This window comes from Pseudomassariella vexata (assembly GCF_002105095.1).
Source record: "Pseudomassariella vexata strain CBS 129021 chromosome Unknown BCR38scaffold_4, whole genome shotgun sequence".
Classification (NCBI taxonomy): domain Eukaryota; kingdom Fungi; phylum Ascomycota; class Sordariomycetes; order Amphisphaeriales; family Pseudomassariaceae; genus Pseudomassariella; species Pseudomassariella vexata.
In genome coordinates this window covers 1,937,013-1,958,605 of record NW_024467959.1, presented here as the reverse complement: position 1 = coordinate 1,958,605, position 21,593 = coordinate 1,937,013, and the positions used below count along the sequence as shown (strand labels likewise).

At 50.1% G+C, this 21,593-nt stretch overlaps 4 protein-coding genes across 4 annotated transcripts; 3 read left to right on the top strand and 1 right to left on the bottom strand.

Annotated features, from left to right (window-relative positions):
- Positions 1 to 380: 380 nt before the first annotated feature.
- Positions 381 to 3,044, top strand: BCR38DRAFT_483127 (uncharacterized protein; the record flags this gene model as incomplete). The annotated part of the gene is made up of 2 exons (XM_040863583.1): positions 381 to 2,486; positions 2,580 to 3,044. 2 exons carry the CDS (start codon positions 381 to 383, stop codon positions 3,042 to 3,044), a joined length of 2,571 nt encoding a protein of 856 aa, XP_040718133.1.
- Positions 3,045 to 7,470: 4,426 nt separating this feature from the next.
- On the top strand, positions 7,471 to 10,602 carry BCR38DRAFT_304518 (P-loop containing nucleoside triphosphate hydrolase protein; the record flags this gene model as incomplete). The annotated part of the gene is made up of 3 exons (XM_040854597.1): positions 7,471 to 7,800; positions 7,873 to 10,457; positions 10,506 to 10,602. Coding segments are annotated over 3 exons (3,012 nt in total), but the record flags the coding sequence as incomplete, so codon positions are not given.
- Positions 10,603 to 11,985: 1,383 nt separating this feature from the next.
- On the bottom strand, positions 11,986 to 14,289 carry BCR38DRAFT_427272 (uncharacterized protein). Its single transcript, XM_040859825.1, has one exon. The coding sequence runs from the start codon at positions 14,226 to 14,228 to the stop codon at positions 12,435 to 12,437; it is 1,794 nt and encodes a 597-aa protein (XP_040718131.1). The 5' UTR covers positions 14,229 to 14,289; the 3' UTR covers positions 11,986 to 12,434.
- Positions 14,290 to 20,082: 5,793 nt separating this feature from the next.
- Positions 20,083 to 21,315, top strand: BCR38DRAFT_306608 (eukaryotic aspartyl protease; the record flags this gene model as incomplete). The annotated part of the gene is made up of 2 exons (XM_040854620.1): positions 20,083 to 20,752; positions 20,816 to 21,315. Coding segments are annotated over 2 exons (1,170 nt in total), but the record flags the coding sequence as incomplete, so codon positions are not given.
- Between the last annotated feature and the right edge of the window lie 278 nt (positions 21,316 to 21,593).

Sequence of the window (21,593 nt, the reverse complement as noted above, 5' to 3'; positions counted from 1 at the left end):
CCGCCCACTTGTCCACTGTGCCATATTGCTATCGATTGCAAGCGCTGTCATTGGATGTTCGGCAGGCCGGAAAGACTTGCCACTTCTACGCTGAGCCCATTCGGCTGTACTGACTCCTCTTCTGCGGTGGCAGATATTGCTTCGATGCGACGGTCAATGCTGGGCTCTGCAGGCGCAGCACACCTATATCTAGTCGTTGATGTCGCCAAGTCATGATGCCCGGTCAACTTCATTCTCATCATTACTTTCTGGTTTGGTTACCTCTTGTAAGTCGTTTGAGGTTCAAGCGCATTGTTTCTTTCTCTCTGCCTTGAAGGCAACACCATTCTTTTCAAACAACAACTTTCATTCCACATTCATTCCTTTCAACACAAGCAACTATGCAGCTTTCTACCATTCTTTCAACAGCATTCGCGCTAGGCGTTGCGGCTGTATCTCACAACGTCAACTATACTGAAACCAGCTCCGGCATCTCATTCGCCGGATACACAGATGGAAAATGCACTGTCGGCATAGCCCTACCGGAGACCCCAGGCACCGACTTGATTGCCAACATTATCGGCCCTCTCACAGACGGAGCAGGATGGGCAGGGTTGGACTTCGGAAGCGCGATGACCAGCAAGCTCCTGCTCGTTGCATGGCCCAACGGAGACGACGTGGTTATTTCACCTCGGCTAGCTTCCAGCTATGTCACCCCACCAGTCTACACAGGCGATATCAGCCTCATGCCCATTGCTAAAGGAACCTTCGTCAACGACACCCACTACTCCGCCACTTTCCTGTGCAAAGATTGCATCACTGGCGATGCCGACACTTTCGTCTCTACCGCGGCCAATATCGTCCTCGGCTACGCCTACTCGCTCACTGCCGTTACGGATCCCACCTCTGCGTCTTCGGCATTGTCCTACCATGCCGCCGGCTTTGGTGGCTTCGGCATGGCCATGGGATCCGCCGAAAGTGCCAACTATGCGACGTGGGCAGCCATGGCCTCCGCAGCAACCACTACCACTCCCAGCAATGGAACCAGCGGGTCTAACACCACCACCCCCGTTGCCAGCAGCACCCCAGTAGCAACGACCACCTCCAATGCCACGTATGATTACATCGTGGCCGGAGGAGGCCCTGCTGGTCTTGTCGTAGCCGGCCGACTTGCTGAGACTGGTGCATCTGTCCTTCTTGTGGAACGTGGTAGTGCTTCCTTGAAGTCGACCGGTGGTGATGCCGTCATGACGTGGAACTCTTCCGTCACTCAATACGATGTGCCATCAATGGCTTACTACCTGAGCACCGCTGACGATACAAGCGAGTACTGTGACGACACCGCATCTCAGGCTGGCTGCATTCTGGGCGGCAGCGGCATGGTGAACGCTCTCATGTTCGTTCCGCCCCAGGATGCCGATTGGGATGACAAGTGGCCCGCTGGCTGGACATCCGCAGATGTTAAGGCCGCCTCCGAACGATTCTTCACCCGCAACCCTGGCACCGACCTGGCATCTGCCGATGGAAATCGATACGACGATGGCGCCTACACCGTGCTGTCTTCCTTCTTGAGCGGAAACGGCTGGAGCGAGGTTGCGCCTCTGGATGAGCCCAACAAGAAGACTGATGTGTTTGCCCACCCTCCATGGAACATTCAAAACCACCTGCGTGGCGGCCCCGTCAAGACGTACCTGCCCTTAGTTGAGAACATGGACAACTTCAAGCTCAGCTTGAACACCAAGGTCATTCGTGCGGTTCGCAGCAACAGCACCTTCGTTTCCGGAGTCGAGGTCGAGAACTCGAACGGCAGCCGCACCATCATCCACGTCACCCCCAAGACCGGCAAGGTTATTCTGTCTGCCGGCGCTTTGTCAACCCCCAAGATCCTCTTCTACAGTGGTATTGGCCCCACCGAGCAGATCGAGGCTGTTCCTTCTGATATTACTCTTCCTCCTTCTTCCCAGTACATCGACCTCCCCGTTGGAAAGGGTGTCAAGGATCATACCATCATCACCTTCACCATGGGCACTAAGACTTCCTTGAGCGCTTTGGACTCAACTGCGTTCACAGACCCTGACGAGGAGTCTATCTCCCTCTTCGCCGAAGGTTCCGGAGTCCTTAGCCAAGCCGGTCAGCGCATCAACTTCTGGACCTCTATCACCTCCCCCAGCGATGGTATCACCCGATACCTGCAGGGAACTTGCAACAGCCCGTCCAACAACACCATCAAAGTCAAGCTCTACGTCATGCACGGACTCACCTCGTCTGCTGACCTTGTCCTTGACTCCACGGGCACCATGACCGAATTCTCCGGCTCTCCGTGGCTGCAGACGGAGGGCGACATCGAGGCCTACACTGGCTTTTTAGACCGCCTCATTAAGATGACCACCACCGGCAACTCTTCGTTGACTCTACAGATGACCGACGGCTCGGCCGTGGCCAGTGGTATCACCGGCACCGAATACTTTGCTGATATCAACTCGACCCTGACCACCGGCGCTCACTTCGTAAGTCAACTTCCTGGTTATCCTGTACCAATGTCGCCTAAGACGTAATTACATTTATTTCATCTGCGCATCAACTAACACTCATTGCTTCAGGTCGCAACCACCAAGATGGGTGCCACCAAAGACGGATCCAGCGTCGTCGACACCAACACCAAGGTCTTTGGAACCGACAACCTCTTCGTTGTCGACGCCTCGATGCACCCCGATCTCCCGACCGGAAACACCCAGGCTATCGTCATGGTTGCCGCTGAGCAGGCTGTCGAGAAGATCCTCGCCCTTGACGGCAAGACCATCAACGACTCTGCTGATACCGGCTCGGGCTCCGCTACCGGATCGGGCTCTACCACTGGCTCGGGCTCTACCGCCGGCTCGGCACCGATCACTATTCCTGCGTCGGCCCCGACCGCCACCGCCACCGCCACTCCAAGCGGCAAGAAATCCAAATGCAAGCACAGGAAGACTGCCGCAGCGCAGCACCAAGTCGCCACCCGCAACATCCGCGTTTCGTTCGAAGACCGTCGCCGTACGAGGGACATCTTCCAGCGCGCCAGCAATTAAATATTCCAAACGATGCAAGGGATACGGCGTGGATGATCATGGTTGAATGATTCCCTCTGCGCAAACATTCATGTATATATCTGATTGAACTTTTGACTTGTACCATACTAGCCTATTAAGCTTAACGTGATCCACAAGTCATTTTCGCACACAAGTCACTTTCGCACTTTTTCAAATATTTCAACCTTTTAACTTAGCTTGCACTTTTCTTCCCTCCCACAACATGCCTCGTAAATCCAAAGAAGCCGATCTTCAGCTAGCTATCCAAGCTAAAAAGCGCAACCCTGAAATTTCATGGCGTAAGCTTGGCCTACAACGTTTGCGACCGTACACTAAAGAATCGATTCGACGGCGACCAAACGCGACACGAAGCTAATATGTTAAAACGAAATCTAACTCAAACCGAAGAGGATACGATTGCCCGACGTATAATTGAGCTAGATGCGCGAGCATTTCCTCCTCGGCTTCGATACGTTGAAGAAATGGCGAATATCCTACGACGCGTACGCGACGCGCCCCCCGTCGGCAAGAACTGGACCACGAACTTCGTTAACCGCCGACAAGACCTCCGAACGCGTTTAAACCGTCGAATTGATTACCAGAGGGTATTTAGCGAAGATCCTATCGCGTATTACGCGTGATTTGAGCTTGTTAGGGACACAATCGCTAAATACGGTATCCTACCGGAGGATATCTACAACTTTGACGAGACGGGCTTCCTAATGGGCATAATCACAACCGGTATGGTTGTAACGAGTGCAGAAAGACACGGACGGCCTAGACAGGCTACACAAGGAGGTCGGGAATGGGTTACGGTGATCCAGGCTATTAATTCGCAAGGTTGGGCGGTACCGCCGTACATCATCTTCGCGGGCAAGGTTCATCTTCCTTCGTGGTATCGCGGTAACGACCTACCGGCCAACTGGAAGGTCGACCTTTCCCATAACGGTTGGACTACTAATAATATTGGTGTGGAATGGGCAAAACACTTTGTTCAACATATTATTAGCCGTCGTAAGGGTGCGAAAAGTCTCTTAATATTGGATGGTCACGAGAGCCACCACTCGATGGATTTTGAGACTTACCTCGCGGCGCACGGCGTAATTACATTGTGTATGCCTTCCCATTCATCCCACAAGCTCCAGCCTTTGTATTTGGTACCTTTTAGTGTGTTGAAACGGCTGTACGGTGCGTTCGTGGAGGGTTTAATGCAAAGGCATCAAACCCATATTGAGAAGCAGGATTTCTTAGCTGGGTTTTTAGAAGCTTTCATTGGTGCTTTTCACGAAAAAAACATCAGATCAGGATTCGAAGTAGCTGGGCTTGTTCCTTTTAACCCGGATAGGGTCATATCTATGTTGGATATCGCAAAAGTAGTACGAACACCGACACCCGACCCCCAATTGCCTCCCTCCGTCTGGGTTTCTAAGACGCCTACCAACACCCTCGAAGCCGAATCGCAGTCAACTTTGATTAAAAGTAGCGTCCAGAGGCATCAAGACAGCTCGCCGACGCATATTTTGAACTCAATTAACTCGACTACGAAGGCTACGCATGCAATGATGCATGAGAATGCATTATTACGTCGGGAGAACGAAGAGCTTCGTGAGACGAACCATATACTAAGTAAGCGTCGTAGGACGAAAAATAAGCAAATCAAATATGGAGGAGCACTTAGTATAGGTGATGCACAAGTTTTACGGGCCTTGAGGGGTGATATCAAGGTTATGGAGGAGGAAGAAGGGGAAAGCAGTCGTCCTGTAAAGCGCCGGCAGACCGGTATAAGGCGCTGTGGTATTTGCGGAGGGACTGGACATAATGCAAGGACTTGTTCAATAGAAGTAGAAACTGATAATGAAGAAGATTTTGAGTAATTTAAAGGATAAAATGCGGGTTATGCATAGGATATTACTGAATTACTTGAAGGTGCCAAGAAAAGTGCGAAAGTGACTTGTGTGCGAAAATGACTTGTGGATCACGTTACAGGACTGTTATCTTTACCAGTCGCCCGGTTGCTTTCTGCATGTGCTCACTTCTTGACAGACCTGATTATTGCCCCGGCCGTTGCCTGAACCCACGCATATGCCATCTCCATGTGAGGTCAATGATGGACCCTGGCGATGGTACTGTTCAAGTTCTTCTTCCGTCCAAATGATCAGCCACGCCCTAGCTCAGCTTCTCGTCGCATCTGGCCTTCCTTGGGGTAATCTAGTCAACAATTTGTATCCGCTGAGATCTCGTCGGATGTAATACTCGGCTCAGCCATTGCCTTGACCTGTGTCCTCTCAGATGTCCTCACAGATATCAAGGTTGGCCAGAGGCAATGTAAGCACAGTCTTGCAACCAGCCCGTCCCGTCATGTCTTCGACTTTATAATCCCATCGTCTGCGGACTCTATATCTTTTTCCGGACCTGATCTGGACTGCTCATGTAGCTCAAAATCTAGAAAAGCCAATCTACAAAAACCAATCTACTTCAAGATTCGCTCTTTTACGTTTCTTATAGGCCAACAGTCCGTTTACTTCAGTATTTCCCAAAGTATCATAGCCGAATAGTTCTTTTATATCAGAATTGCAATAGTATCTTCTAAACTCGTACAGTCAAATAATTCGAATGCTTCAGTCTTTCCTGTTGTTCCGTCCGGGTTGTTACAGAGGGAGGAGTGGACCTTGATCTCCAGTGATAGCCTAATGCTTTCTCCCCCATTTTTCTTTTTTTCGATTTGTATCTTTGTGCAGGCTTGTTTCTACTGTATTCCGTACATGAATGATTTGGTGCTCTTAGTACTGTTCTGAACTGCAAAATATCACACAGACCGCCCATGGCTGTCTTGAAGACCTACCCGTAAGTACGAACTTTTCTACTAAGTCCTATGAGCTGACGGGAATATTGATGCACTTCTAAGTAGCGGAAGTAAGAGCTGGCTAATTGACCTTGGGAAAGACAAGTCTCGCGATATTTTGCAGTGTCACTTTGTTCTTTTCCACCCGAATTCAACACAAAGCCCCGCCACCTTTTCCAACATACATCCATAATCCAACTGCCGCTGAACATACTTTCTACTCTCTGAGTGGTACGCTTTTCTTATTTATCGACATATTTTGCAGTTCCTGCCATTGGAAAAGACTTTCTCAACACCAAGGTGATGCTTTACCAGTCTCTTGCTCGTCAAACCCTTCGGTCACTAAAGATCAAGGATCACGTTACTTCTACCTGAATTCCGGGAAATATGTCAATGTACACAGGATTAATGGCGACTCTGCAACTAGACACCAAGAGGCCCGTACGAGGTTCCAGCAGAGGCGGCCGACAGTATGCTAGCAGGCAAGTTTGAGAAATTTCTCAGTGGGGCCAAAAAGAAACAACACATTGGTGATTTTCTGAAAGTTTAGTCTTTCACAATAAAAACAACAAACCAGTCATTTTGATCCTCTAGGCATGCATCGTGGCCTATGTCTCAAGACTGCTGAAGACAACGGTGTGACTGCGCGTTACCATTGTGCTTGTCTCTAGCGCAAACACTGGTGCTTGCACTCAAGCAAAATAGCAGGAGCTTGCGGACCAGCAACTTCGAAACAGAGTAAACATTACTTATGTTGCCCCAGCTGATATCTTCAAATACCATTACCCCCTCACTTTCATTTCATCCAACTCTCACTTATTTCGTCAGTTGTTGGGTTCTTGGGATTGTTCAGACGGTCCCGAAGAAGGGACGAAAGACTTTGGTAACTTGTGGTCACCGCTTCCCGACCTTCAAACAGACAAAATAAATTCGAGACCTAAGAATTCCTCAATCCTGCCCAATCCCCAACCATTCTACCAAAATCAATGCCAATACCTCATCTACAAAATTCCTCATACGACATCAGCAAACAATCATTGCAGCACCAACGGTTTCTCCAAGTCGAAGATCAGCCAGGTCAGATAAATCATCATCCGGCGCTTGGCCATTAAAATTTGGGATTCCAAATGAGTTCCTATGAAGCGACGAAAGAGCAATTAATCATGGCAGACAGCCATGAACATGTCAACCCTAGGGTCGACGCATTTCAGGTATGAACCAGCCTCAGTTCACCCGGCAATACCAAGCAGCGCTCGCAGCCTTACCTCTGCCAATCCTGTAGTTTCCAGCCTTCCCTTTCTCAACTTTCCCTTCCCAATTCTGCATCTTGTGGCATCTCCTCTTTCCAAATTCTTCTTTTCCAGCCTTGCTCCTGCCGGCACTTCATCTTGCCACTTAAGCAATTTTGTTTCTTCTAGCCTAACACTTTTTCAATCTTGCCTTGCCAAGTCCTGGGCTTCCTGGTCTTGAATTTTGCAACCTTGATTTACAGTCCCGCATGCGCCTTCCAACCCTCACTTCCACCTCTCTCAATTTCCAGTCGCACCACAATACCGCCGCTACCTTCCATAACCAGTCCAACCTTCTAACGCGATGGCACAGAGCGAGCTCGACATCATCAAGCAGCATGTTAAGTTCGTGCTGCGCGGAAAAGATGGAAAGCAGTGGCATTCGATGCCGGAACTTCCTACTGCGCAGGAGCTGAACCCGGATTGGGATGTCGAAGGTGAACAAATCCATCGTCAGTTGCTGGTGAACGACATCACAACTCCATACAGAAGCAAAGGCGAGTACCTCGAGACCTTGTACCGCATCCAGCGTGAGGAAGGCATCACCCAAATTCGACACTCGATCAAATCATTTAAGGAGAACCCGCGAATGTATGATGACGAGAACACCTTCATCTACACAAAGGTAAGTCCAAAGATCAACACTTGTGATACCTTTCCCATTCCTGACGCAAAGCTGATATTCCTCTTCTCGCAGGTGTTCGTTCAAGGGTATTCGATGACCAGGCTTGGCCCCCTTTGTCGTATTGAATTCTCGACTGAGCGCGCAGGCAAGAAGATCCGGTGGACTCACACTCGTCGCCTCACGCCCGGTACCCTCGTCGTCATTTCGACGGCCAAAGATAGCTTCAAAAAAATCTGCAAACCAGCTATCATTGCCGACCGCATGATCAAAGGTGGCTTAGACCGAAATCCCTCTGTCATTCAGATTCAATGGGCGCGTTGCGAGGATGCCGTGATGGATCCGACGGAGGAATTAATTATGCTGGAGGCACGCCTGGGCTTTTACGAAGCTGTCAGACATTGCATGGTCGGATTGCAACACGTCGCCGAAAGCGACACATCACTCGACAAATATCTGGTTCATGCCGACCGTAACGATCACAGCCCTGACTATGTGAAGAGCAGGCCACAGATTAACCTAATGCCACTGGTCGATAACAATCTGCCACCCGAGGAGACCGCAAAAGCCCATATCAGGGATAAATACCACAGCTATGATGTCCTGGAAGGTATCCCAACAGAGATTGGCAGGTACACGTCCCTCGATAACTCTCAACTGGAGGCAGTTCATCGCATCTTGACGAAGGAGCTGGCAATTATTCAAGGCCCACCCGGCACTGGAAAGACATATACATCTGTGCAGGCCTTACGTGTAATGCTGGAAACTCAGCAGAGACCAACAAATGTCGTCGTCGTGGCAGCCGAGACAAATCACGCGGTGGATCAGATCCTAATCCAGCTGATCAAGCTCAACTTCCGCATAGTTCGCCTGGGAGGTCGAACCAAAGATGAGGAGATCAAAAGATACAATATGTTCAATCTGCGAAAATGGACAATGCTTAATAACTCTAATGCTGATAAAAACTTCCGAGCACTTGAAGGAAAACGCAAATATGCTTCCAAGTGTTTCGAGGACAAGCTTCAAGAAGTATTTCCTTCGGATACAAGCCTACTCGACCCCGAAGTCTTGATGAAACACGGTATAATCACCAAGGACCAGTTCAACTCTCTGTTGGCTAATGACACTGAAGAGTGGCAGCATAACTCACCAGGTGATGACAGTCCCCAAGGGATCATGGGTCAGTGGCTTGGAGGTAGTCTTGTAGATGTTCCCGCCCGCCGTTACAACACCCAACTGTTTGACACTGAAGAGTTCGAAGAAGACGATGAATTTGATGAGAATGGGTTCAACCCGGAGCTTGATGATTGCGTGGTCGATGATGACGATGAGGATGGCCGTCAAAATGGCTATTGGGTTCCCATCGAACGCAAGTGGGCCGGATCCAACGATAATGACTACACGGAGAATGACCTATTACTGAAACGCCAGTTGATTAAGCCCAATCTCTGGAACGTTGAATCCCGATTTCGCGGCGCCGTATACGAGCACTGGCAAAGAGCCTTGCTCTTGCGCCTTAGTTCTGACCTTCACGCGCATCTGGCCGAGTACGTGCACATCACCAAAGACCTTAAGATTAACCGATGGAACAAGGATACCCAGTGCATCAAAACAGGCCGCATCCAGATTGTGGGTTGCACCACGACTGGATTATGCAAGTACCGTGGCCTTTTAGCCGCTTTGAAGCCTCGGACAATTCTCATCGAAGAAGCAGCCCAGAGCCAAGAGGCCAACATCACCTCGGCGTTGTATCAGGGACTACAACAGTTGATCCTAGTTGGTGACCACCAGCAGCTCGTTCCACACTGCGATACAGCTGGACTTGCTGGCGTTCCCTTCTTCCTGGGAACATCCCTTTTCGAGCGACTTGTCATCTGGATGGATATGCCTTTCACTATGCTGAATATGCAACGACGCATGATTCCTGCCATCAGGGAGCTTCTCGTTCCTCACTACAAGAAGTTGACAGACCACCCCGTGGTCAAAATTCCTGCCAATCGACCACCGGTCCCAGGCATGCTCGTGGATTCATTCCTCTTCCACCACACGTGGCCCGAGGGAGTTGACACAGAGTCACTCAGCAAGCACAATATCATGGAAGCAGAAATGGTGGTTGGATTCGTCCGGTACCTGCTGATGAATGGGGTCAGGTCAGAAAAGGTTACTGTTCTGACTTTCTACCGCGGCCAGCGAAAGAAGGTCATCCAAATCGCCCGCCAGAAACTATTGCACTTCGGAATTCAACAGCTCAATGTTTACACGGTTGATTCATACCAGGGAGAAGAAAACGACATCGTCATTTTATCCCTCGTTCGTAGCAACCGACCTAATGACCCAGGTCGCGCTGGCTTCGTGCAGGACCGAAACCGTGGAGTCGTCTCTATCAGCCGTGCTCGTCGAGGTTTCTATGTCTTTGGCAACATTGTCAACCTGGAGAATGCCACGACTGAGTCTGCTTTCATGTGGGGCAATGTGAGAAAGGTATTCGAGAGCCAAGGACGCTTCGGCAGTGATGGCCTGCCAATTAGCTGTCAGAATCATGACATAGTCAACTATGTGAAGGAGCCAGATACCTGGATCAACAATCATGGTGGCTGCTGGGAACCTTGTGGTGGAAGATTCGAGCCCTGTGGCCATCCTTGCAACAGACTTTGCCATCCGTGAGTTCTCTTTCCTTATGAGAATGATCCTAAATTAACCATATCCAGAATGTCGCACAGCAAGCTGATCTGCCAAGATCCGTGCGAGAGGCAGCTACGTTGCGGTCATGGATGTAGTGAATTCTGCGGTGAAGAATGCCGATGCGCCCGGCACTGTCCTGTCTTCCATGGTCTCCTTCATGAGAAGTTTGAAGCCGAGAAGCAAGCTCGCGCCACAAGTCCTCAGAACACCCATAACGGTTTATATCATAGAGGCAACGGTCAAGGCCGCGATAAGGTCAACAATGGAAACCAGCGCGGCCGCGGCTTTAATGCGCGATACGGTGGCCGTGGTTGGACCGGCGGACTTGGGTACAGTGTTGCCACAGCATTCGCTCGAGAAGGGTATGGCGAAACTCACCAATGGAGTAACTTCAATGCAACCGCGGATGACGCCCAGATTAACAGAGACCGTCGCGCTGCCGCGATGCCGGCGCCGAAGCTCATCGAGCTCGAAGATTCTAATGAAAACCCCGAGCCGCCCGAGCCTCCTGAGCCTGTCCATCGCGAAAGATTCCGCCCGGTGACTCTGGGGAACCAGGGTCAGCGCAACGTGGGCAAGGTGATTCTCGCTGACAGTGGTGGTTCCTCGTCCCATGAGAAGACTGACCTCGAGATGCGCAATAAACAACAGAACCTAACCACCTTCCCTCCGCCAAAGGATCTTCCGTCTCTGCCGCTAAGATCCCGAGAATCGAGTGATGGTACATCCAATGCTGAAGGAACTCCTAGCAAGCCCGCGAGCGGCAGCAGTCGCCGCCATCAGGCAAATGACGACATCTTAGCTGGACCTCAGTATGACAACAACAGCTTCCGGTCTACTTGGAATGACTTGGCCTATCCTAGTCCCGTTTATCCCGTGCCGCACAACTTTGTGAATGCTCAGGCGGACAATGAAACAAGCTATTCGGCCTCTGTTGCCGAGTGGGAGGTTGAGAGTGTTTTCGAGAAGTCTGTCACCGGTTTTGAGCCTATCAAGGATGAGCAGGATGAGGAGGACTTGATCCAATTTTAACCACGAGCCGAAGCACCTCTCTTCCGAAGATCTGATCTAGCTCCAGGGTACCATGATGAGCAAAATGTGTGGCAAAGAAAACAAGGAAAAAATACCAGATGGCAGAGTGCACGCGCTTCATGTAGAGTAGATTCATATGAAAATAATGATAGGCATGTTTGGTGCAACCAATGCATGGTACAACAGCTTCATTGCGGGCCATGCGAACGTGGGGTTTAATCCGCGTGAGCTCGCGTGCGATGTACTTTCATCGTTGCTACTTCTTGCCGTATCCATTTCAACAATGCCCACCTCACGAGGCCAATATTGACCACGAGCAGACGATTAAGCGAGTACTCCTTGTGTCTACTCTACAGATTCAGTAGATATCACAGCGTGTCGTACGTCGAAGGTCTGGGCGCGGAGGGTGGATATGGTGTCATTATAGAAGAGGATGTAGTCTGTTTCATCCGCCTGAGTATGTATATTATCTATCTCTCTATAGTTGGAAGGACAATATCGCATAGTCTTACCCCCAAGGAGATCGAATTTGTCGCCACGGCGATGGGTTCTTCGGCTGCAACGTCGAAACTAAGCGTATCCAGCGTGGCGGGCTGCGTCCAGTTCTGATTGACTCTACCTTTCCGGGTCCACGAAGCGCAGGTGGTTGTTGGGGGCCTGGAAGAAAATCATGGTGTTGAAGCCGCCAGCATTATTTTCGGATCCGCATGTGGCTAGCATCGATGAAGATACAAGTGTTTCAGCAACATAAAATCGTCTTATCGTCTGTCCCGTCTTGCCTATCGATACGATGTCCTCGATTACATACTTCAAGCGCAGTACATTCAGGCATATCTTATAAAATAAGTACATGTAGAGTTTAGTATGAGAAAACCGTGGATGGAAATCCAGGTCCCTCCGTAAGTGCCTATACCGGCTTATCATCACGTAAAGTCGTAAACCAGGAGGCTCTCTTTCTCACTAGACTCCTTCAGCACGATGACCATCTCATCATCAAACCCTACCCAATTCCGCCTTTCGCCAAAGCCCGACTGGCCAGCGCCCATCGTTGTATTTGCTTTGGCGGGCTCGTTGGTGCCATTCGATGCTGTTGGCCGTACTTCGATACTTCTTCCCTCTGCCGCCCGGCCTTCCAGTTCCCATACTCGAATTTCTTCACCATGACAGCTCACGCTGACGGCTTTACCCCGCGCGGTTATTTCGGCATCAGAGATGCCCGATGTGTGACCCCATAATCGGATGCCGGGGGAGATGGAGAGCGATGATGCATTCGAGGTGCAGAGATGTAAAATCAGGGTGTTGTCTGGGAGGGTGGCGAGGAGATACGGATGGGTGTAACATATGTTTGTGGGGCCGTCGGAAATAGGGTCATCTGGTGGTATGGTAGACGATGTCGGCGGTCGGGAAGGCATCCTTGGTGGTGAGAGCATTTGTGATGGTGCTGGTTTGACAGGCAGGGTGTAAGCCAGCCGCGAAGTCGTGACAATAGGGTTTCGTTTGGAGCTTGAGGCAGACGGCCTCAGATGCAAGTCTTGGATGCCAAGAGACCATCCCTGCAATGTGGAAAAGGTATAAGCGATGGAGGCGACCGTAGTTCCAGAGGTTTTCCGTATTGATAATGCCAACGGTGCTCTGCAAGTGTGCGACTTGAGGGAGGTGAGAAGATATGGTGCCGCAAGAATGGCTCCCTGTGGGAGTCGTGCTTTGGAAGGGTCGTGCTGCCCTCGGTGGTTGCTGGGCTGGTCTTCGCTGTGGCTTTCCGAGTCCCGCGCAGTCTTACTTTCAGACCCTCTCTCTGCTTCGCTCTCTGGCTCTTCTTCCTCTTCCCTTCCAAGCTCGGCGGAATTTACGGGCCCCTCAAAGGTATATAACGAAATGAGGACAGACTCAGTAGCGGTCAGCAAATACGGATATGACAGGGCCGCGCTTGCGAGTTTCCCGTTGCTCGACTTCTCGTGTCGATGTCTCCGTGTTATCCTGCCTTCCCCTACATCGATCCTCCAAATACCAAAACTGCCATCTATAAATCCAACCACAACATTAAGCATCTTCCCTTGTATGTTCTGATCGTCGATGGCGAGGCAACTCGGCGCAGCTTCCGAACTAGCCTCCGACAAATCAATATGCGCCACGAGCTCTTTTGTCCTCAAATCCCAGGCGCGCAATCCCGAAGCTGCATCTGCTGTCACGGCCGTTCCCTCGACAACTTTGACCAGCATCTTACGAGATGCGCTCTGTCCAGCACCTGCCATCTCGGAGCCGACGTTGAGTTCCTCGACGGCGCATTTCCCCCTTGACCAATTGTGCCTCAGCTTGTACTGCCTCTTCCAGTCGCGCAATTTGTCCCCATCATCACTGCGCATGTCTACCCAGCCTCCCCTCCTACCATCCGCCCATACTGCCTTACGCGACGAATAGTGCAGCTTTCCCTCTCGCGCCACGCCATGGCGGAAGCCTGGAATGCGCAGCGCTCGCGGCAAGACGAACCGCGTGTAGTAAAGATGTTTCCAGATTTGCGAGTCCTGCGCTAAACGATGGAAGCGGTTCGATACGGGCGCGACGTTGAGGAGGTCTGGCAGCGGTAGAAAGGTCAAGATGCGCACCAAGAGTTCGTCCGATAAGGGCGATAAGAAGTCGCGGGAGAGGCGGATCCGCTTTGTTATCGGGGATGGAGGCTTGTCGTTCTCGGTATCGGAGTGGACGCGTTTCCGGGGCATCGTGGGTCAAAGGCGCGTATGCGCTCCTACGAATAGGTACTCCTTCTCCGGGAGGTGATGTTGCATGAGTGACAAAAGGCATCAGCGGGGTGGCGTTCAACTCAAGAGGAAAGTTGCGAGTTTCGGAGTTAAGGTCAACCGAGGTTTGGCCGACTAATATCCCAACGACAAGTCCAGCTGGAGTTGAACATAACGGTCAACACATCCACCCAGTTCGAGCCAAAATACCGATCATCGTCCAATTGTCAAAATAGGTTGGAGCTATTGTTAATGGGCGTCTACGATTAGTCATCGCGTCAACCTCACAGTCCAGTGCACGCCTCCTGAATCTGGTCGAAACTTGCTCAGACTTGTACAGGTAAGTACTTATTTACGTAAGTGACTGGTTCTTTATTATCCCAAACATATTGCATCATAGATTTAATGCTAGGCATCACGCCGTGGCGAGCCATCAGCGGTACACACGGGCTACCGGTACGGGCAAATTAGCCAATACGCACATAGAAGTAAACAAATTCACTAATACGCAATTAAATAACGTAGTCCACGGTCCAATTGCACACTTCGGCAGATTTTCGTACGCTACCACTTTGACCTGCGAGTTTTCACCACATAACTATGGTTGGTTCTTGGAATGAAAGTGATATGATTCTAGCATTACATGCGCTTCAATCTGATCCAAAATTAAGTGTACGTCGCGCTGGTCAGATCTATAATGTACCTTTTAGAACCCTTGCGTATCGACGCGACGGTAAAACCGCTCGAGCGATTACGCGATCACCAACGCAAAAGTTGACTCCTTCCGAAGAAGAGGCAATGTACGACATATAGCCGACCTAGATTCGCGAGCATTTCCTCCCCGATTGAGTGGTGTTGAAGATATGGCCAACTGATTACTTCGAAGTCGCGACGCGGGACGCGTCGGCGTCAACTGGGCCTCGAGCTTCGTAAGACGACAACCATGTCAAAAACGACGGGTCACATGGTATTGGAGCATAGAAGCACCATATCGTTAGTTCTAGTTTTGTCTAGACTGTTGTTTGATATTAAATGTGGGATTGAGCACCACAGTGATTCCTAAGGTTGAAAGGCGCTTTATAGAGGTAGCCTAGTAAGGCTGGACCCTTCAGATTACTTAAAAGCAATGCACACAGCCAACAGAACAGATAGAGGGAATCTAGCATGGGAAAAACGGTGACCTAACCATAACCACCAAATTATTTTTTTCATATAACCGTCATATCACGGTCGTACTGCAAGATACGTGAATATCTAACAAACCAGACCTCCGGACGCGTTTAAATCGAAGGATCGACTATCAGAAAGTCCTCTGCGAAGACCCTGACGCGTATCGCGCGTGGTTTGACCTGGTACGGAATACAATTGCGAAATACGCGATCCAGGAGGAGGATATCTACAACTTCGACGAGACCGGTTTTGTGATGGGCCAAATCTCGTCCGAAATGGTCGTGACGACTTCTGATCGGTGCGGAAGGCCTAGAGCAGCCCAGCAAGGAAATTGGGAATGGGTTAAAGTTATTCAAGGCGTTGGGTCGTCCGGTTATGCCCTCCCTCCGTACATCGTTTTTGCCGGCAAAACCCACCTCTTGTCATGGTACGAAAACAGCCCATTACCGCCTGATTGGGTTATCGCAGTTACTAAAAATGGCTGGACTACGAATGAGAGAGGCGAAGATTGGATAAAACACTTCGATCATCACACCAAGTCTCGTACGAAAGGTACTCATCGCCTATTGATCCTCGACGGTCACGAAAGCCATCACTCGACCGATTTCGAGGTATATTGCAAAGCTAACAATATCGTCACGCTTTGTATGCCTCCTCATTCGTCGCACAAGCTCCAGCCTCTTGATGCTGGCTGTTTTTGCGGGTTAAAAAGAGCGTACGGAAAAGAAATCGAAGATCTCATGCGAGCATATATAAGTCATATCTCGAAAGAAGACTTTTTACCGGCGTTTTTAAACGTGTACAACGCAACTTTCACGGTTTCAAATATCCAAGGAGGTTTCCGAGGGGTAGGAATAGTTCCGTACGATGCAGATTATGTCATATCACAGCTCGATGTGAAATTACATACGCCAACACCTCCGGGTAGCTCGGCTGGTCTCCCCGTCCCTTGGGAATCAAAGACTCCGAACAACCCAACCGAAGCCCAATCACAAAGCGATTATGTGAAAATAGGATTTTACGACATCAAAATAGCTCACTAACGTCAATTTTTGCTGGAATAGATCAGATTGCGCGAGGTACAACGAAGGTTATGCATCGGCTTGCCCTTTTAGAAGGCGAGGTCGAACCACTTCGAAAGGCAAATGAGACCTTAAGTCGACGTCGCCGTGCGAAGAAAAAACAGCTACAGAGTGGAGGGTCACTTCGTATACAAGCTGGACAGGACCTACAGTCTCAACGAGAGGTTGATGGGCAGTTACATGACGAATTTCGTCAAATTGGTGGTCGTACGAGGCGGCGAATTGCGCGTGTACGGCGCTGTAGAATCTGCGGCGAGCCCGGACATAATGCGCGCACTTGTGGAAATTATGTAGAGACGTCTGAAGATAACGATTCTGAGTAGTTTCAATTGATGATAGGCGTTGTGGTTGAATTAACTTATACATTGTCGTATAAGGTCTGCCAAAGTGTGCAATTGGACCGTGGGCTACGTTATAAGACGTGAAATGTATACACTAGCTAAAATAGTAGCACAAATCGTCAAGGGAGCATTGCGCTATAAACTCTTCCCATTTAGATAAGGTATTATGCTATTTTAAAGCCTTGAAGTAATGATATGAAATACTTGTCGTGGTTTAACTGAGATGGCCGTCCATAATTATCAATCTGGAATTAGCAGGATCCGCTGTCGCTGTTCCTAGTATGAGAAGCGCTTTAAGGACCCCGGATTCTCGTTAATAATGCTGGGCTTCTTCACGAACCAATCTACATTAACTGAGTACGAGAGGTTATTCTTGTCCACCGGTAGAATGAAGTGCCCTACGGACCGACCTTGACGCAGGGATCATCGACATGTGCCAGACACTTTGAAGTTGGCAGCGTGTCGGCTTGATAAGCTGGCTTAACACCCTACTTGTTTCCATCCGTGAGGAATAACCACTCCATCAAGTTCTCGCAGCTATGGAGGAAGAGAAGATGAAAAAGCTAACAGTGTGGTTAAGGGACCCTAGCGAGGATGACGGCGACGGTGACGGCGATAGAAGTATGAATGACGACGGGGTTCACATGTAATAATAATGTCCATAAAAATATTCTCGAGTCCACGAGCATGCTCAGTTGATGCCTCATCAATCAGTCCATCAGCCATTTACTAATTTGACCACCAACCCACCCAGGGGTAATGGTGGGTTGATAATAAGTTGAGCCGACCGAAGCTTGGCCACAGGTGACACGAAGACCTGAGTCTTCGTGGCTCCATCCAAAATGTCCGTAATGCAGTATTACCGACTGTTTCGGAAATGTCTCGGTAGAAGCTACACAAACAGCGTTTTAGACTTTCATTTACTTGCTCTCCAATCCAACACAACTATCGTATAGGATACTCCCATTACTAATTATCAAGTTCCTCCAAGATGGTTTCAAGAAACTTAGACAACCGCAGCATGGCACACATATTCGACCTCGACCAAAGCAAACTCATTGGATTTTTTGGATCCTGCATCGAATGCATTTGCGGCCGCAGAATCACACAAGCCGATGCACGCGACTAGTTGAAGACGGGGGCGGGTTTCCCTCCTAGGGCACACTCATGTCGGTAGATCACTCAGCGATCATGGACTTGACTTGACCTGCCCAGAACACGACGCCATGCAGAATATGAGTTACCCTCAACTTCTAGTTTATATTCCTAACGAAGACATTTCTCCTATCACGTACGACGAGCTTCAACGCTAGCAACATATCCAAGACATCAACCACATGAAGAAATATAAAAAAAAATATTAAATACGCCGTAGGTGTTAACCCTCGGTACCTCTACAAGTACTCCCTTAAGGGGCTATAGATGATATAGCGGGCCCTTAAGCCGCGTCGGGCGGTTATACAGGTAAACTTGTAGCCAAACGACTACTAAACCTCCTGTCCCTCCCTAAGTCTGTGCTACAACCCCTGCCTGAACTACCGATAAGCGTGGTAATGTGGCACTTAAATTCGTCCTCAGGGGTGGGATGCTGCTGATGTGCAGAAGATGCTCGACTATTTTTTTTGTCGCGACAAGTCGTAGTATCTGCTAATTGGGGTTCTCGTCGAGCGTATACATCTCAACCATACGCTCAAGTGGATAGACCGTAACGTGGTCTAGACGCTCGCAAGAATCGCGGCGAGAGGGCGTGCTGCGCGCCTTCTATCGTGAGGGGACGGGTTCGCCGACGAGCGTTATCGGATAGGCGAGGTCCGATAAGGGGCCGGATTAACGATTCGAATTCTGGACCGGCTGTCGAGTTATATTCCGCCGACGTAGTGCTTGACGGTCGACTGGCTAGGATGCTCGTAATCCTAAACTGCACCAATCTCCCTATTATCGCTAGGTAGGCGAAGTCAACAAGGTGGGCAGCGCGCCATAAGGGTTGACTAAACCCCCTTGTGTGTCAGCTGCAGGATTCGAACCCGCGACTCGTCACCGACCCAAGTGGGGGAGGCTCAAATCGGGACTTATCTACCAGCGAAGTGACCAACTACACCAGCCGACTTGAAGAAATATATCCACAACGGGCAACCGCCTTACGCCGCCGACTGAGTTCCGACAAGATGGCATCCCTGGCCTTCATATTAATGACTACAGAGGAAAAGTCTCTGATCATGAAGCGAGTCTTAGCTCTACCCGAGTCCGTCGACAAGTGGCACGTAAAGCGGGAACTTCTTGTAGCGGAGGGAATGGAATGGCCACCAAGTTCAGGATCCACGGCGGGTGTACTTCTCGCCCGGAGGTCAACTAGTTGGAATTTCCGTTCTGGAATATAGCTTATGCTTGGATCGAGTAGACTGAGGATGCTTTCCTCTCTCACTTGTTGCGAAAACATGGCATTGTTACCGTAGGATCGGACACGTGAAGAGATGAAGACTGTGGCGAGTCTCAACTTCAACGAGGATGAGGAGACCTTCTTCGACACAGAAGAGGATTTGTTTGTTGACGATGATGAAACTCTATACGGGGATGTTATGACTACTGTAACTACTGAAATTGGTGGCGGGGAGGACAACTCGAGTTCAGACTCAGCTCATCACGACAAATGGTCTGGTCTTCAGACTTTTGAGCATGTATCTAAAGTCATGGAATGTACTAGTCGCTCATAGCATTAGCAAACAAAGTGGTCGATGACCGAAGTTCGTAACCCACAATTGGCCTAGCTGTGGGATCTTTCCGTCATCCTTGCCGCATCGAAGACACTGTGTTGCAATAATATTGACATACGACTGCATGTCTTAGTGTTTGTCCTGATTTTGCTACAGGCAAGTTGCTGTTTCTCGAGTCAAAACTCAATTGGAGGTGGGTCCCATGAGTTCGGTCCCGAAATCCATCGATTTGATGCCATTTGTTGTGGCATGCAAGGCCAAAGTCAAACTGAAGCCGTGTTGTGCATTATTTATTGAGTACAGTATGGGATAAAGCGCGTGTATACTAGGAGTCTGACCAGCCAGTTTACTGATTGTGAGCTTCGCGACTGTTGATATAAGCCAGGCAGCCCACATTCATCCGTGGAAATTATCAAGTACTGCTGTAGTAGACTCAGCATCTCTCCAAATGCCTCTTGAAGAACTCATTTCTGAACTCTTAAAAAGCCTCACCATGATGCTCAAGCTCACACACGTCGCAATATGGGCAGCCGCCATCAACTACGCCGCGGCAAGTCCTGTCACTGCTCGAAAGGGCGGCTTTTCCGCAAGTCAGGTCCGCGGCAATATATATCCGAAGCATGGTGCGGCTGCCACAGCGAAAACCTATGCCAAGTTCGGTGTTGCCCTGCCTGACTACCTTGCCGCCGCCCTCAACAGCAGCAACGTTGAGAGACGGCAAACCGGCAGTGTCGAGGCACAGCCCATGAGCTACGACGAAGCCTACGCATGCCAGGTCGATATCGGAACACCAGCCCAGACATTCAATCTGGACTTTGATACAGGCTCTGCTGACTTGTGGGTAGCCAACTCGCTCACCCCTGTGCTCACCGGCGGAGCGGGCTACAACCCCGGTGGCAGCAACACTTCCCAGGCGACCACCGACACTTGGCAGATACAGTATGGGGATGGCAGCTCTGCCGGGGGTACTGTGTATAAAGATGTCGTCAGCATTGGCGGCATCTCGTATCCAGAACAAGCTGTAGAGGTGGCTGTCTTGGAATCGTCCCAGTTCCTACAGCAGTCCACATTCTCGGGCTTGGTAGGCTTGGCATTCAGTTCCCTCAACACGGCCTCCCCAACGAAGCAGAACACGTTCTTTGACAACATCAAGATGACGTTGGACGCACCTATCATCACTGCAGATCTGAAACACCGAGCCCGTAAGTTTCCCTCCTTCAGTAAAGTCCAACCAGGCGTTTAAAAATAGAGCTGACCAAGACAAGCCGGCTCGTACGATTTTGGCTTTATCAACCAGAGCAAGTATGCCGGCGAAATCGTATACACTCCGGTCGACAATAGCGGCGGCTTTTGGAAGTTCACCGCGACGGGCTACCAAATCGGCTCAGACCAGTTTCGCAGCGCCTCGATCCCCGGCATTGTCGACACTGGCACTTCGCTCCTCTACCTCCCAAACGACATCGTGCAGAACTATTACCACGCGATCGACGGCTCCAAAAACAGTCCGGATAACGGCGGCTGGGTCTTCCCTTGCAACAACGTGCTGCCCAACTTTAGCTTTGGGGTCGGCAATGGCGCCCTCATGAGCATCCCGGGCGACTATCTCAACTATGCGTCCAACTCTGATGGATCATGCTATGGAGGTTTGCAAGACTCGTCGGACATCGGTTTTGCCATCTTTGGGGATGTGGCACTGAAGGCATCCTTTGTCGTGTTTGACGGCTCTGAGAGCCCTCGGTTGGGGTGGGCGAACAAACCTCTGTGAACTACGTGGTAGTCTTTCCCGTGGCGTTTGGTGATGCAATCCTCCTGCTTGGGAGTTCAAGTTTATTTGTTTAACTCAAGCCCACTCCTTGTACCTACCTAGATAGCCAACTTACTTGAGACATATGTCCTCCTTGCACCGTGATGCTCAGCACGCGCCGCATATCTGATCGCCGTGCTCCCCACAACGCAAATTGACCGGGCTCCTTCATCACCGTAGCTATGCATGATGAGTCTGCTATGTTTCAGGAACGATCGAGGGTTGCCGATCGAGTACAT

Bases quoted from the DNA above. Each gene is read 5' to 3' on its own strand.
- BCR38DRAFT_427272 (XM_040859825.1), bottom strand. From the start codon at position 14,228: ATGCCCCGGAAACGCGTCCACTCCGATACCGAGAACGACAAGCCTCCA.